This window comes from Lates calcarifer, linkage group LG12, assembly GCF_001640805.2.
Source record: "Lates calcarifer isolate ASB-BC8 linkage group LG12, TLL_Latcal_v3, whole genome shotgun sequence".
Lineage (NCBI taxonomy): Eukaryota > Metazoa > Chordata > Actinopteri > Centropomidae > Lates > Lates calcarifer.
Window position 1 is genome coordinate 7,776,806 of NC_066844.1, and position 17,005 is coordinate 7,793,810.

The following is a 17,005-nucleotide window of genomic DNA, read 5'->3' on the forward strand; positions in this document are numbered from 1 at the left end:
CTTTCCCACTTTACTGGCTCCTGGCTTGAAAGTTATAAGCATTTCGAGCCAATATTGAATCAAAAGAGTTGTCTAAAGTCAGAATTAATTTAACAAGCAGAATTTCTTAGGATGTTCTCTCACATATTCAATTTAGAGAACTAGTTTCCAAAATATATATGAGCTTCAGCCAATATTACTAAAGACATCTGTATAGGAGTATGTGGCCTTTAGTTTAGGATAATGCATTATATTTTATAAGATGCTCATACAGTGTGGTTTGTTAATAAAATATTTATTTGTAATCACAAACACAGGTGGTAAGATAAATGCAGAGCTGTGTCAAAAGTAGGCCATAATATTTTCCTCAGAAAAAGTCAATGTATTTACCTGTTTCCATCACTGATTATACAGGTCAATCAATATATTAATGTGTTTTGTTTTTTCTTGTTTTATGTTATAAATTATTATGTCTGGGCATGTGGTTTATTATCATACTAGGTTAGATATCGTTTGAGCTGAGGTATGGTCACATGCATTCTTCATTATTGTTTACAGCATTGTTTTTGGTGCTGACATGTCCAGTTGTGTTGATACACAAATGACACAAATCACACAGGAACACAGCATATCTTGCGTCCTGCAGGAACTGGTTGTTCAGATATGACATGACTGGTGGATTTCTTTAAAAATTTTGTTGTTGTTGTTTTTCTTTCAGAGGGTCACACTGGTGAGATCCACACCCATCCCTCCTGTTGCACGAGTCTTCTTGTACTACGGATGATGTCATCTTTGACTGGGGAGGGGAGGAGGGACCGGGGTGACTCCAGAGCCTGCAGCAGCCCCACCAAGTTAGATAGAGGTAAGTATAAAAGCACCGGAAATACAGGCATGAGCTTTCAAAATAATAGTGTAAACATTGGAACGAAAACTGGGAAGGGAGTATATGACGCTACAAATTTCATTTGATACAAGAGCGATCATAACATTCAAATCTGAGTCAATAATATGAAATGATAGGCTCACATATATTTTTTAAATCATCTTTTAAGATCATCTGCTGTGAGGAGTTTATTTGAGAAATCATGTAATTCACTGCTGTAAATAAATACTGAATCACCAAATTTTTTCCGCCTCAGCATTTCTTTCTGTTTTTGAAGATATTAAGCATGTTTTACCTTTGAAGCATCTCCATCTGATGGAAAACCACCTTATGTGACATCACTTGGTGGGCTGCAGCTAGAAGTGCATCACTTTTCTGCCCTCTTTGAGTAACTGCTGAACTTTCACACTGATGGGCAGTAACATACTATGACATAGTATGCATAAGACTCATCATTTTCATATTTCACTTATCTTTACACTGAAAAATACCTTCAGCTGACTGTCCTCCCACAGAAAATACTAAATGCTCACTAAATGTGTATAGATCCACTGCTGAAACTAGTTCCTGGGAAATACACTGTTTATTCCTCTTTGAATAAAGTTTGCTTTAAGTAAGACAGCAAGACAAACAATAAGAAACAATAAGATAAATATGGAATAACACCAGACTTATCCTTTTAGGGCACGCCTATCCTCTTTTATTTTGAAAGTCTTAAACAGAAGTACCAGCCTGTAAGCCTGGCTCAGGTTGTCGCTGGTGTCGGTGGGAGGATCTTGCTCGCCTGCCCCGGTTTCCAGCACCCTCTGTAAAATTAGCGAATACTGCAGCAAGAAGTGAGTGTGTGTGTATGTGTGTGTGTCACGATCAAGAAGCAAGACCAAGCGGGGATTAATATATATATATATATATATATAATATATATATATATAAAAATCTCTCATCTGGCTGGCGACAGGTAATTATGAAACAGAGCCTGCAGTTTGACTGAATATTCTTATTTGACATTAATTATAGCTTACTTACTTGGGTGAGAGAACAAGGTGGTGGCTTGTTCTCGTACTAACATTCGCCTTTTTTCCTGCTTTGATAGTTTGATCTCAGACGGTGATTGTAATGAAGTATATCCAGTGTGGTTTGTAGTTGACAAGGTGTGTTTCAGTACAACTGTTGATAGCTTCATTGTTGGTAGTTTCAAAGTCAAAGCAGCAGCAGCAGATCAGATCCTGTTGGTATGTACAGTCTGTCCAACTGCTGCGACCTCAATAAGCAACTCCGCATGGCAAATCTCTTAATGAGCCATTTCTATTCCTGGGAACGCTTAATTTTCTCATTATTAAGACTCCCATTTCTTACTGGGTGTTGTTTGCTCTGTTAACAATGGTTTTCAAACACAACAAAAACATGTGGAGGATGAAATTTGAGAACAGAGGAGAGAGTTATTTAGGCTGAAGTTTGCTTAATTATTTCAAAGAAAGACGTTTCAATTCAGGACTAATTAAAGTGATTTAATTGGGGAGGTCTAATTCATCACTAAAGATTCTCATAAAACTATGATATATTATGATCACCCTCCCACTATGTTCAGATTTATTGGAAAATCAAAATACATGTGTCATTCAGGCAAAATATATTATTGATACATTTGCTGACAGCAAAACTATAAGTGCTGAAACAACAACATACATCTCATTAGCATGCTGCTGTATATGGGAGGGTTGCAGCTCATTTCATTATCGATTAATCTATTGATAATTTTTGAGTTGATCATTTGGACTGTAAAATGTCAAAACAAAGGGAAAAATGCTCATCAGAGTTTCCCAGAGATGAGGGTGGTGTCTTCAGATTATTTTCTTTAATCAACTCTGAAATGTAAAGATATTCAAATTAATGTTAGAAAACTCTTCTGCTTCCAGCCTCACAACTGTGAAAATTTTTGAACACGACACCTTGTGCCCTGGGGAATGGCAGTGGTCATTTTTCACAGTTTTCTGACAACGCAGACCAAATGATTAATCAGTTAATTGAGAAAATAAATGGAAGATTAATCAGTAATGAAATAATCATTAGTTATAGACCCTGTGCTCTCTCCTGGAGGAACAGAAGTGTCCAGGATCAGTAAATCTGCTAGGAGTTCTCTAAGCCAGCCAGTCAGCCCTTTCTGTCTGCTTATGACCTGAGTTCTTTTACAAAAGTGAGTCATGAGGTGTCGGCTCTCTCAGAGCCATGCAGTGTATCCTCTGCCTCTTTCTTTGAGTTTGGTCATCACGCTCTGGCTGCCACCGGCTGACTCAAGTCTCTCGTCTTGCCCTGCTTGCTCTCACTGAGCTTTAAGAGCAGGAGTATCTGTGAGTGTCTTCCCCTTAGTGTATTTCTAAGTTCAAGGCCAATACTGTGATTACACAATATGTAGTTGTGAGACTCTCGTCGTGACAGGTCCGGCCATGGCATGAAGGACGCTGTAACCACCCGATTTTAAAGGAATAGTTTTGTCAAATGCGCTTATTCACTTTCTTCCTGGGAGGTAGATGAGAACATCGATAGGGATTATGTGCTGGACTATTTCTTGTCTGGGGAACAGTGATTTCCTGGAGTCTAGTTGTTATTGTGAGGTTACCAGGAAGTCAGCAGGGGCTTCTAAATGCTAAGCTAAGCTAAATGGCTGCTGGCGGTAGCTTCATATTTATCATACAGACATGAGATCTTCTCATTTAACTCTTGGCAAGGAAACAACTAAGTGTATTTCCCAAAATGTTATTATTGTTATTATATTAATTATTCCTTTAACATAGAAATATCATTTTGTACACTAAGAAATCCCTTTAAAGTTACCTTGTATTCAGTTTAGAATCTAACAAACTAGAACTCTCTTTCTTTGCGTGGATAAGTAAGTCATTGCCCTCAAGAGGCATTACTAGAAAGCCCATACCTGGTTTTATTTCATGGGCTGGCTCTCTGTTGGGACATTTGATCATTTCCATGGGTGTTCCAGTAAAGTCATGACTCAGTGATACTAAGGAGCTGCTGTGTTTGTAACATACGCCCAAAGAAAGTGAGATGCTGACCCAATCTGCTCTGTATATTCCTGCTGTTGTGTAAGAGAGCCCAGCACTCAGCCCACATCTTAACATACTCAGGAATCTCTACATTGTATCCATAAATGCTTGATGTTAAACAGCCTGAAGCTTCCTTGTAAGATTAGTTTTCTGGGCAGCCACCAACTGTTCAATTCTGTCTGTTGTTTGTTGACTCCTGTCAGATTTAGTCAGATAAGATGTTTTTACACTCAGGTTAAGGTGGTGTAGACAGCCGGTGTCGCAGGCTGTCTGCTCTGTCTCAGTCTTAGCCTCTGCCGGTTTCTGAACTTTGGCCCATATTCTCAGACAGACCAGCAGAGGTGAGGCAAATTCTTGCATGCCTTCGGCTTTCTAGCTTGTGTATCTGGAGAAAAAGAGATGGAAAAAACACTAATTTCCCATTAGAAATTAGTCATGGTTGAGGTGCCAAAGATGCTGGAAGGCATTTTCTGGGGGAAAAAAAATATCTCAGAAGGATATTAAAAGTCATTTTTACTCTCTAGTTAAAATAAGTTCTGTGTTGTTCCACAGAGATGCTGGCTAGACTTGTAATCTCTGGGTGAATGTTTACCTGTCAAACTGACAAAAAGTCAAAATCCAGACTTGCTTTTATTGCTCTGTTAGTTATGAAGCCTTTATCTACAACCAGAGCTTGACTGAGCTTCTTGACAACTCCTGTGTATAGTAGTGACACAAAAAACCCAGGGAATAACTTTTCAATACTGATATCTGCTCATCTATGACCCTGAGTATAGTGTAGTATATCAAAGAAAGAGGTGCAGTCCTGGGAAGCCTGTTAGACGAGCAAAACAATCCTACTTGGATTCATTTCCTGTAATATGTTTGCCTGTTTACAGAACCTCAAAACAAAAAGTCATCACCATCATCATCATGTCAGAAACAGCAGGCCTTTTATTGGACTGGATGTTTGATGTATGCTCTGCATTGTTGTTGATATCAAACTCATATGAGGATTGAAAGGCCAGCTCTACCTTATTGGTCAGGGTCACGCTATGCCCTGTGCTAACTCTGCTCAGCTTGTTGCATAACTCCTGTTGGCCCCTAAGCCTCAGGAAACCTCCTTAGAGAATGAGAGAGGTTGTGTGTTCATTAACCCGGGGCATTGCTCAAATAGTTGTAGAGGTAATGGTGCTTTGCTTTACTATGCATTTTAATGGCTCCTCACGCTGTGTTTAGATCACGTTTTCTAGTGTATCTCATGTACCATATCTATTAACTTCTGGTCTGCAACTAACCATTATTTTCATTGTGAATTAATCTGTATTACTTTTTCATTCATTTTTTAGTGAATAAAACACCCCAAAATAGTGAAAAATGGCTGTTACCATTTGCTGGATCACAAGTATATTTATAAGTAAAGCCATAAGTCTTACATTTTTGATGATATTAAACAGGACTAACAAAAAACTCTCATAGTATACTGTATATAGATAATGTGTATCAACTGACAACTGCATTGCAACAAAAGTTAAGCCTGGTTCTACTTGTTTCCCACAACAGCAAACTACATTTATTACAACTGGCCCTATTCAAATGAATCAAGGAGCTGTGTTTTTTCACACAGGTCTAAACACCTTAGACAAGTTCTCAAAGGGTCATGAGCCAAAAAGGTTGAAACCCAAACTAGAAGTGAGGGAAAAAAGCGGAATAGCTCACAAATAGAAAAAGGCTGTTAACACTGTACCATGTTGTATATTTGTTATTGTTGTTATTACAAAAGATATAATTTTGGCTTTTGTCACCATAAATACAACTTTGGCTAAGGGACCAGTTAACTAAAGCTCATTCAGTCCAGTAGTAGTTGGTGTTATTTTGTATGTGTTAACCTGTGTATAACACAGTGTTCCTGCTGTCTCATAGTTACACTTGGTCTTCCGTCAACCTCAGCATGATTGAAGGCTTTATGAATATGTTCCAGCATATCTCTCTGCACCACCGGCTAAATCTCAGTTGTGTTGTGCAGTGCCACAGTGATAGGTAAAATAAAAATGTCCGCACCCTGGACTGAGTGATGTTTTTATAGAGCCGACAGAATGATGTCTAACCATTTCTGCTTTTGTTACGGTTTTCATGAGTTCGCTTAATCTCTCAGTGACACCTTTGCTTTCATTGAATAGCATGCGGGTCAAAGGTGAGCCACGTGATAACTGTTTGGTTGCAGATAATTGGTTCCCATTCACATGTTTTGACTGAATCAGAGTGAGATTAGTTTGATATGAATATGGAGAGGATGAGTTGGCAGTTTTTGCCAGTTGAATCATGATGAACAGGTCTAATCAGGATGACAACATTTGTAAAATTGTTTAGTGCTGGCAGCCGCCTTAACTTCCTTCTCATTTGTTGCTGTCATTAGAATCCATTAGCGCCTAAATTGAGGGTATCAGTCATGGGTAGCTGGAGTATTGGGCACAGTTTGTGACTATATGGGGCATTTTCACATGTAATTTCGTGTGTCAAGATGTTACCTCATCGGCTCCCAATATCACTGACACCAAGGACGAGCTACGACTGTGTTGTGTGAAGAGAGTGACTATGTACAAGTGCATGTATGTGTGAGTAAGCATGCATGCGTGCTTGCATGTGTTGTGCCTCTGGCAGCCCTCTCTGTGTCCCAGCTCTGCTGAGGCCTGTCCAAACAGAATGGGAGCCAAAAGCTCCTCCCAAGCTTCACAGAACAGGAAGTGGATTGTTTTGTTTCTCAGGGTGAGCCTCTGAGGCCGCAGTGCTGCTGTCTCCCACTTGTTTGGCTTTGAACCCATCTCTGGTCCAGTTGGCAATCTCTGGAAAGCACAAGATACTGTGCAGTTACTTTGGAGTCAACATTCATTCTACTACCAATCCATTTGAAGGAATATAGTGGAAGCAGTCTTTGTTCTCATTAAATATTCTGTTCTTTTGTTGAATATAATCTCATATCAGTGAAAGCACTTGCAATTGCAGCTGAAGTGGAAGATCAATTTTGTCATTTACACAATATTCAGTCAATTTCCCCACTTGTCTTTCAGTGCATTTTAAATGTGTAGAAATAAAAGGAGTGAGAGCACTACCAGTATTTGCTGCAGTGCCCTAAATTCAAACTCACGTCTTTGGCACCTCTTGGCAAAACCTCTGCAGTCTGTAACACAGCTCGTGGCACCAGAAGGTATGAGCCTTTGGGCAAAAGGCAGAAAATATAATTAAACCATGACCACAATTTCTACAAGAAGGAGAGAGTAACCACAATGTTAATAAAACTGTTAAACAAGCAAACACACCCAAAATTTCCAGTATGGTTACTGGTTATGCCAAGTCTTAATACCCATGGAAATATGGCTGGGTAATAATTTCCTCTCTTGCACACTTATTTTTCTTTTTACTCTTCCCAGGGTTTCTTTACCCATTTAGCATATGTCTATGTATGTATGGTGGCAGCAGTTAATAAATTAACCTTTTAGTTGATTGACAGAAAATGTTGATAATTGAGTAATTGCTTTGAGTCATTTTTTTCTAGAAGAAATGCCATAATTCTCTTGGTTGGACAAAATGATATATGAAGACATCACTTTGGGACTTTTTCTCACTTATTCGTTAGCTGTTTAGCCTTTCTCCAGTCTTTATGCTAAGCTAAGCTAATTGGATGCTGTCAGTAGCTTCATCTTCACCACACAGATATGAGAGAGAGTGATCTTCTCATCTAACTTGTGGCAAGAAAGGTAATAAATATATTTCCCAAAATGTCTATTTTTTTAAATAAAGTCCACAGAATCTATGGTGTTCTTTTCATCTCCTTTGTGTATGTGAACTCAGCTTTTTATTACAATATAAACAGCATGCTGATCAAGCTTATTGGTTTAATTATTTGTTAAGATTTCAACAGATATTAGCTTGAAAATGTCAGGCGATTGAGATAACAGTTTTGCACATATCCCCCAGCCCTGAATGGAAGAAAGATGAAATTGGTCACACTAATCCGCTGATCTGTTATGGTACTAAACCACTAATAGTTTGACTAATAACTTCAGACCTTACACTTGATGATATTTAGCAGTTTGATGCTACTCACTGAAAGGACTGGTGTTGCTATGCATCCAAGCAGAGATTAAAAATGGGCATTGGGGCAGACTCAACTCAGTGTTTTGCCCGTAGCTCTAAAAGATGAATTTCCCCTGTTAAGTGGGTGCCCTAGTGAAGAGGATTGCTGTCAAGACTGTCTGGCAGAAAGTGGATGAGGTGAGGAGCCAAATGACTATATGCACAGCTGCTCCCAGGCAGCAGGGCTCCAGCTCATCCATCAGCAGTACTGCTAACTCATCTCCACTCAGCCTGCTCCAGCTAAACTAGTCCTCTACCCTGAGGTTATTGCAGACAGAAACCAGCAAAGCTTCATTGCACCCGTACGTGTCTGACATGATTTTGTTTTGGTGAGAAATGCTTCCATTCCATTTCTCTACAATATGTTTGCAACTCTCTTGCAACTCCCATGTAAGCAATTTCACCTTCACACAACATATGGACTGGCAGCTTTAGCTCCTGTTCTGTTAATGCAAATTAAGTTTGAGATAATTATGATATTATGCTACTAATAACGTATTCCTGAAGAGATCTGAAGAATCATATGCAGAGATCAAAAGCAGAGTTGTGTTTTGCCTGCACCACTAAGTACTTCACCAGCTGCTCTGATTTTCTGGACACATTTCCACACGCGTTGCAGAGGGAAACAAATAGGGCGGAGAAGGAGCCTGATAGTACATTCCTTCATGTCCCAACTTGTCTCAATGCCCCTCTTCTCTTTCTCCTCTCCCTCACTTCACTATCATCCTCCTCCTCCTCTGTTCTTCCTGTAGCTTTGTAGTCTAGACTTGGCACTGGGGATTCAAGGTCTGTGACTTCAGTTATCTGTGACAACGTGCAGATCACAGAACACACTCCCTTAGGTGTAGTGCGATGCAGCACTGACAGTCAGAGATGTCAGAGTGGTCGCTTTGGAGCCACGCAGCATGAGCAGAAAAAGTTTTTGTATGACATTGCGTTCTTGATTCGTCTCGTGTTCCTGCGATGTCTACAAATAATTTAATTATCTGTAGTGTAGAACACACAAACAGATGACAAAGTGTGACTGTGTTGGTTGGCCCATTTTTCAGCACGACAGATGAAATCTCTCTTAACGCACAAAAAATTCTTTTTCCTTCCGTGGTACTGCTGCTGATAATTTTGGCACTTAACAGTCCTTTCTGTTTAGTTTTTTTTTATATCTCTTTGTGATAAATTCTTGAAAAGACACTCTTTTTGTTTCCCCACAGAGATGGCAGCCATTCGGAAGAAGCTGGTGATTGTTGGGGATGGAGCTTGCGGAAAAACATGTCTTCTTATTGTTTTCAGTAAAGACCAGTTTCCTGAAGTCTACGTCCCAACAGTGTTTGAGAACTACATCGCTGATATCGAGGTTGATGGAAAGCAGGTTTGTATGTTCAGAAGTGATCAGTTCATTGTCATCAGGTACTGTTGCTACCCCTGTCGAGCTTTCTACTCCAAATTTCACCCTGACTGCCAGTCCCTGGCAGGGCCTTTTGATGGCATGCTGTTGCAAGCAAAAATAAAAAATCAGCTTCCTCACTAGTTGATGAGAAGATATATAAGATCAACATAGAAGATACATGAATACAGAAACAGTATTGTTCTTGTATTTCAGTGTAGAGGTATCCAACAAGGAAAGATACAAGATCAGACTGCTATTTCACTGTAACATTATGAAATTACAATTTCAATATAGTGCAGAAATGTTACACTCAGAATTTAGAAAAGTAGATAAAATGGTAGAGGGTTAATAAAGTGTGTTACATAATGAATAGGGAGTGATCTTGGACAAAGCCAGAGTTATCAAACCAACTACATTAACATCCTACTCCTGAGTCTGTTTGAACTCTTGAATCTAAGTCATGGCGGGGGTTGAGACTGAGCCGCAGATGGCTTGTTGTGTCAAAGGGTTTTGTTCTCTTGAGCTTGACCACCGCTGCAGGATCACCACCGGGCAAAACAGGAAATGACTCTACTTCCCAGCTTCCTGTTCAGACAGGGAACAGGGATGTCTCCTGGCAATCCCCCTTCTTCCCTCAGGACCCTCCTCCATCTCCTCCTCCTCCTCCTCCTGCCCCAGTAAACGTCTCTCATTTCCTGTCCTGGTCGCCCTTAGATGTAGAGGGAGCCAAGGAGGGGTTAACGGTTGTGTTCTGGACAGGAAATATAGACTTAGGGTTTCAAGATGGACATCAGTCTGGAGGGGGATAAGAGCTTCTATAGTTATCCCCCCTCTGACTCTCCAGAGGATGGTCGTCCCATAAGTATCAGACCATTATGCAACCAGCTAGATTTGTTTCATGATCTCAGCCAATAAAATGGAGTTTTTACCCCCCTTGAGGGTATAAAAACATTCTCTTTCACACACCTTCAGTAATTTGGGCAGATTCTAAAAATAGGTGTTTTTTCCCTCTTTCTTTTCCTCCCCAAAGTCTGCAGCTTTACAAGAAGTCCAGTGGGAACATAACTGCTCTGGTTGCTCATGCAGTCTCAACAGTGTGCAGCCACCTCCCACCCTCTGCCTCTGCAAACTTCTATTTTGGGACCGTTGACTGATGCTTGCGCTCTCTCTTTCTCTGTGGACATACCAGAATCTGTTGTCATGCAGTAGTTCCAGTATTTAAAAAACTTTGCAAAAGTTATCCTCCGCCCCAAACTGGCACAGTGAGTCAGCTCCGGGAGCGGAGTCGAGTGAAGACTGGCTGCTAATGCCCGTACAGGGACAGGAGGTATCCTGTTTGATGCTCTCTAATCTCTGGCTTTCCCTAATTGAATTAATCAGCTGTATGATGGGATGAGGCCAGTCCCCGATTTCATTTCCACCGCACTGACAACATTAACAGTCTTACGAGGCTCTGATTAGGTCAGAGCTACGACGATAAGAAGCAAATATCTGTACACTGAATTTCTCACATACAAGGAAAGCAGCTTCAATGAAACATTCAAATCATAAGTTATGATCTAAATGCAAGGTGTGTATGGCCAGAGGATAGAAATGTCCCAGGGTTACTGTAAGTGATCTAAACATCATGTACTTCCTGGTGTGTAAAGTATTGGCCTTCAGCAAAAGTTACTGCCTCAAGGTTCATATGTGATCTTCCAAATAGTCACGGCTCTCAGTGGATAAGAAAAGAAACTTCATCACTAATGATGTTGTGACTGGTTAAATGTTTTTTGTATTCATCCGGAACAGTAAGCAACCTTACATCAACTCTGGGCAGACAGCTAATTTTTAATTTTACCCCTTAAGACAGGGTCCTATTATGAAACCGTCAACAAAATGACACAAATGAATGAATCATGGAGATAATGAGGAGTAAGAGGAGAAAACCAAGATTAAACCAGCTTCATGTTCAGTGTATTTATATTTTGTGTTTTATTTGTATTTATCCAATTTACCAAGTTTTTCTTTTGATTTGTCCCAGGTGGAGTTGGCGCTGTGGGATACCGCAGGCCAAGAGGACTATGACAGGCTGAGGCCTCTCTCCTACCCGGACACAGATGTCATCCTCATGTGTTTCTCCATTGACAGCCCTGACAGTTTAGGTAAGGAACTGCTGACATACAGTATCCTATTTTAAAATGTTTCATTTGAATAACCTTTATTTAAACATCTAAGTTTTATAATGATAATGTACTGGCAGCTAAGATGGCAGCAGCACTGCAACTTGACAGCCTGTAATAGTTACAAAGTAAAAAACCATGACTCCATATAAAGGTGATATTTTGTTACTGTAGCATTCTTCACAGAATCAAGGCTTTTCATATCAGCTAAGCAAGCTGTTTGTTAAATGCCTTAATGGACTTGATGGGAAGTAGGATTAGAGCAGCTAAAAACATCTTTGCCTCAAGCAGTCTGCAGAGCAATCCATCATGAGAAGTGTTCTGCGCAGTGACTCCGCTCCGCCTGTCCCTTTTTATAGTAGCCCTCTCTCTTGAGCATTTCAGCTTACTTCTTGTCTCTCCCGGGACAGAAAATATCCCTGAGAAGTGGACACCCGAGGTGAAGCACTTCTGTCCCAATGTTCCCATCATCCTGGTGGGGAACAAGAAGGACCTGAGGAATGACGAGCACACACGGAGAGAGCTGGCCAAGATGAAACAGGTACGAAAGCCCCCAAAGGTCAATGAACTGAACAAGTGCCTTTTTAAGGCCTGAGAAAATGTGTGGGGTTGATACATTTCATGAGGTTCAATTATATTCATGACCTTTAAATATTACTTCGGTAGGTGTTCAGACCAGAAACAGCACTGTGTTAACAAAACACAAGAGGTAGAGGTGTGTTGCCTTGGGTGCTGGTGAGACAATAAAATTATTAAATCATTAAAGTCATTTGCAGACACCATGCAGATTGCGAATAGTGGCAGTGTCATGTTTCACAAATATCTGTTGCCCACAAATTAGAGAAAAAAAATTAATAAATGTGGCAAGTCTGTCATTGTTTTGATTAGTGAGTTTGTTTTAATTAATGAAACGTGTCTAAACTGATTTCATGTTGCAAATCTACTGAAACAAGCCCCAGGAAGGGAAGTTTAAATAATATAACCACGATTAGAAAATGCTTTTTACTATATATTAACAGTAAAAACTGAACAACAGTAGAGCCTGCCCTGTTCACATTACTATCAACAGGAACGTGTGCTTGTACATATATGATCTACTAATTCAGTGCATTGCCAGATAATGTTGCATTATGCATTTTACTAAAATGTATTTTAAAATAAAATAAAAAAAAGATGAGGACCTTACAGTCTCCATTTTAAAAGAGACATTTTTGCGCCTGCCATTGAGAGTTATCTTTCTGACGCAGGCTTAAAAGGCTGTTATTGGCCTGTCAGTCATAGTACAGTGACAGCAACATAGTCGTTTACAGTGTCAGAGAATGGCACATTGAGCCATGGTGGGCCATTCTCTGTCTGTCTCCAGGTCCAGCTGATAATGGGAACATGTTGACAAAGCTCTCCAGCTCTTTCAGACGCCGCTGTCAGCTTTTTTCTTTTCTGTAGAAATCAGGAAATGTTTGACAAAGAGTTGCACTAAGTCATCAGTTCAAGTGTTTTAGATTCACATGGTCACACAGACATTGTTGGCTCAACATGTTTAGCTGTGATGTTGCTGTCAGGCCGGGACTAAAGGCAGGACTCAGACGCAGAGATGACGTAAATAAAACAGACTTTATTAACAACCAAAGTTCTCTCACCTGAGTGACAAAGAAACAGAGGCTATAAAATTTTCCTAGGGCGGATAAGAAAACAAAAACAAAAAGTCACTCTCAAAAAGGAGGAAAAAACAAATGAACGGTGGCTAATAAAGTTAGAACAAATCAAAAATCACTCACAGAGGAGGCACACAAAAGGCTATGAAAGGATTTAACAAAAAACAAGGCTGGAGGTAAGTCGGGTGAACGGACAAAGACACTCTGGCACAAGACAAAGGAGACACAGACTATTTAAACACGCAGAGGTAATGGGAAACAGGTGGAGACAATGAGTAATCAGGACACACAGGTGACACATGAGGAAGGGCAAGTGCTCTGAAATGAGAGGAGAGTAAATCCTTCAAAATAAAACAGGAAATGACAAGACCAAAATCCCAAGACAAGACAAACCTCACCGCAGTGTGACAGTTGCTGGTGGGGCTCATTAAGTCGTCTGCTCAAGTTTTCATCTGTTTGATAAGGTTGTCATCTCAAGTTGATGTAGATAGGCATAAAAACACAGGTACATCAAAGTCAGCTTATTTATTACTATTCATTTTCACACAGACCCTAACAATCTCTGATCTAACCCTGCAGGAGCCAGTGAAGGTGGACGAAGGCAGAGATATGGCCGGCAGGATCAGTGCTTTTGGCTACTTGGAGTGCTCTGCCAAGACTAAGGATGGCGTGCGGGAGGTGTTTGAGATGGCCACTAGAGCAGCGCTGCAGGTTCGCAAGCGCAAGAAGAGAAGCGGCTGCACTCTGCTGTGAGCAGTTCAAACAGTGTAAAATCAACTGACCAACAGGAGAAAAACAACCTACGTGAAAAGGACTGACCTTTTACCAAACGGCAACTCTGTACTGTATCTCGCATTTCACGATAATGGGTGGGCAGATGAATCGAATGCAAACACATTTAATACAGGAAATGGACTTTGTCTATATTACAGCCGTGGTTAGAAATTGGTGTTTAAAGTTCCTTGTTGATTTGATTTTTTTTGTTTCCAAAATCACTCTTTACACATAGAACGTTTTCCTACTTGTTTTTTCTTTATATTTGTAATGTAATGAGGCAGTGATAGATGCACATATTTGTATGCAATATTGTTCTTCACAAGCTCGGGCGAGCAACATCCTTTTTAGCTTGTATAAAGTCTTCATGAATACGGTCTTGTCCAAACAGTCCAGACTGTCCTGTTAGTATCAGTCCTGTTAGTAGTTGTGATAGAAAATGAAAGATGATATCTTAAAGCTAGTGCCTTTTTTTGTTTTGTTTTTAAGTTTGTTCACCTCCATCTACTTCTCATGTTTGTCAGCTAGCTAACATTTCAGCTGAGGGCCTCTCCATTGTACTGTAGCTCATTTTACACAGTGTTGTCATTGTGAAACCTGAGCAAAGCCATAACTAAGGCTTTCAGTGCTGCTGACAACTCATGAAGCACAACAAATGGTTGCCTGTGTCATTTTTGTCAGCGTACCCTCAAACATTCTCCATTTCCAGTCCACTCACATTGAGGATAGAGAAGGTAGTCATCTCTTGTAATGTGATAATGCTCAGCAAAGTAGTAAGCCTCCTATTCTGTATGAGAATAAGATTTGATTATTCACATGCATCCCTCATAACTGTCACTAATCTGTGCAGTGGACCTAGATGGAGGGATGAGAACTGACCAATTGAGACGCAAGCCAATATGACTCAACTATGCACAATAGCTGTTAGGACCAACAGGGAGATGACACATCTGAAACAGAAATCACATGTGGGCCAAGGCCTGGTGAATCCTCCTTTGTTTGTTTATTGCGAGTGACTGAGTTCAGCTCTTCTTCTGCTACAACGCAAATGAGCCGGTCACGCCTGCCGGAGGAATCTCTGTGTTGGACAGGTTAGCCCAGTCATGGTAATGATGTCTTGTTAAAGCTGTTAGCCTGTTGCGTGTGGAGCTTTCTAGTCAGACGACATTCTTTACATGTTTTCGAAGGAGCTGAGCTGTGCGTGAGGAGTTTGTTTTTCCCTGGTGCCTTCTCTGTTCTGGTGTGCCTTTGGTTGTCCTCTCCCAGACCAGATAGACCAGCTGCACTATGCCAACCTGATACTGACTGATGAGGTCAGAAGTGACCTTTCTGGCATGTTTCACAAAGCTCAGATCTTTGCATGGCTTGAAAAACAGCAAGAGGTGTTCAGTTTGCTAAAATGTGTGCCCTCCCAAATAGTAAGATTTTATCTACAAATGCAGTCTCATCTTCATTATCTTGGCAGATAAGCTTGATTATGCCAATTTACGTCATGCAGTTTCATGAAGAATTCATCATGGGAAAATTACAAAACTAGTATCATCACATATTTCATCAACATCATGGGGAAAACATCTGTCTGAAGCCATAGAGATGCTCTTTGACGTTTCAGAGTTGATTTTCAGAATTCAACTGTGGCAAGATGGAAATTAGGCTCATTGGTCTGTCTTTTATCTTGATCAGTGTAGGTCTTGAGCTTTGTTCCCTGGCAAAAGAAGCATTTGATATTTTATGTTGTATGTTAAAAAGATGCAGAAGATCAAGGGTTCACGCTGTATTTTACTTTGGAGACATGTCAGAGACTGTCCACTGGTCCCAACTTTCACTCCAGTTTCCTCTCAGAATACTTGATCATGAACTTGACCTAAATATATATTACAGCTTGATATACAATGCTCAAAAAGGCCCAGCAACTGTCCTCAGGCACAGACTCTTCACTGCATTCCTTTTCTTCACCTCTATTGCTCATCCACGTACTGTACATGTCCCTTGGTTGCATGTTGCTGTCAGCAAAGAAAAGGGTGGATGTTGAAAAATGTGTGTGGCAAAACAGTATCTTTGATGTTGCATGAAACCTCCTTATAATGCCAGGATAGGCACCAAACCTACCAGCTGGCAAGGTTTGTATCTATTATGATGTAATGCCATTTGATTTCCTTTTTTTTTTTTGAGAAGGAGGAGGGGGAGAGAGGGGGCATTGATTACAATCACACACAAGCACCATATTAATGTTTTTACCTCAAATCTTTATAGGGTGGATGCTATGTTTTAACCCTGGACTTTTTGCATTATTGTGGACAAATAGCACACTAATAAGTCAAGAGTAATTCAGATTCAGATCCTTACAACTAAAGATTTTTATCAATGAAAGCAAAAGTCTTGAGTTATGCGCTTCATAGTTGTGACATGATGTTCATGGGTCTCAACAAGCTTAAAGCCAAGGAATTCTTGGGAATTAGAGGTCGGCAGAGATAGTTGAATAACTTTCACAGCTCGAAGCACAGCGTAATGATGAAAGCATTCCAGTAGAGCAGCAGAGGGTCTAGTGTTGAACATATCACAAATAGCATGTATTATACTGCTGTTAATGTGTATGCAGATAACGTTGCGCTATATCAAAAGTTGTTCTTACGATGTTGATGCATGCATGAGAAACCGTGGGTCTTTACAGTGCACACACACACATACACAAGCGGCACATGTCTTTGGGAACAGCTTCTGCTCAGTGTTGTGTAACTTTTTCTTTCTTTCTCTGGAAGTATTTGAAATTATAAAGGATCCAGATTTATATAAAAGTTCATTGTAATAATGCTTTGTAAACAGAAAAGTGTTGTAGTGAATGTTTGATCTGAAGTGAACATGAACATTGTTAATAAACTATTTTTGAGACAAGGCCGACTCGCCATCCTTGGTCAATTCTTGGAGAAAACATAAGACGTCAGATAGAGTTTCCTGTGTACGATGCCGTTAGAGGTTATGATTAATCAAAGGGAAAGTTAGTC

General features: G+C 40.2%; 1 protein-coding gene across 1 annotated transcript; it reads left to right on the forward strand.

Annotated features, from left to right (window-relative positions):
* The first annotated feature begins 1,657 nt into the window (after positions 1 to 1,657).
* On the forward strand, positions 1,658 to 16,895 carry rhoca (ras homolog family member Ca). The gene is made up of 5 exons (XM_018661799.2): positions 1,658 to 1,820; positions 9,240 to 9,397; positions 11,439 to 11,559; positions 11,988 to 12,118; positions 13,809 to 16,895. Exons 2-5 carry the CDS (start codon positions 9,242 to 9,244, stop codon positions 13,980 to 13,982), a joined length of 582 nt encoding a protein of 193 aa, XP_018517315.1. The 5' UTR covers positions 1,658 to 1,820; positions 9,240 to 9,241; the 3' UTR covers positions 13,983 to 16,895.
* Positions 16,896 to 17,005: the final 110 nt, after the last annotated feature.

Bases quoted from the DNA above. Each gene is read 5' to 3' on its own strand.
- rhoca (XM_018661799.2), top strand. From the start codon at position 9,242: ATGGCAGCCATTCGGAAGAAGCTGGTGATTGTTGGGGATGGAGCTTGC. The intron at 9,398-11,438 runs GTTTGTATGTTC...GATTTGTCCCAG, and splicing joins TCGAGGTTGATGGAAAGCAG to GTGGAGTTGGCGCTGTGGGA. The intron at 11,560-11,987 runs GTAAGGAACTGC...CTCCCGGGACAG, and splicing joins TGACAGCCCTGACAGTTTAG to AAAATATCCCTGAGAAGTGG.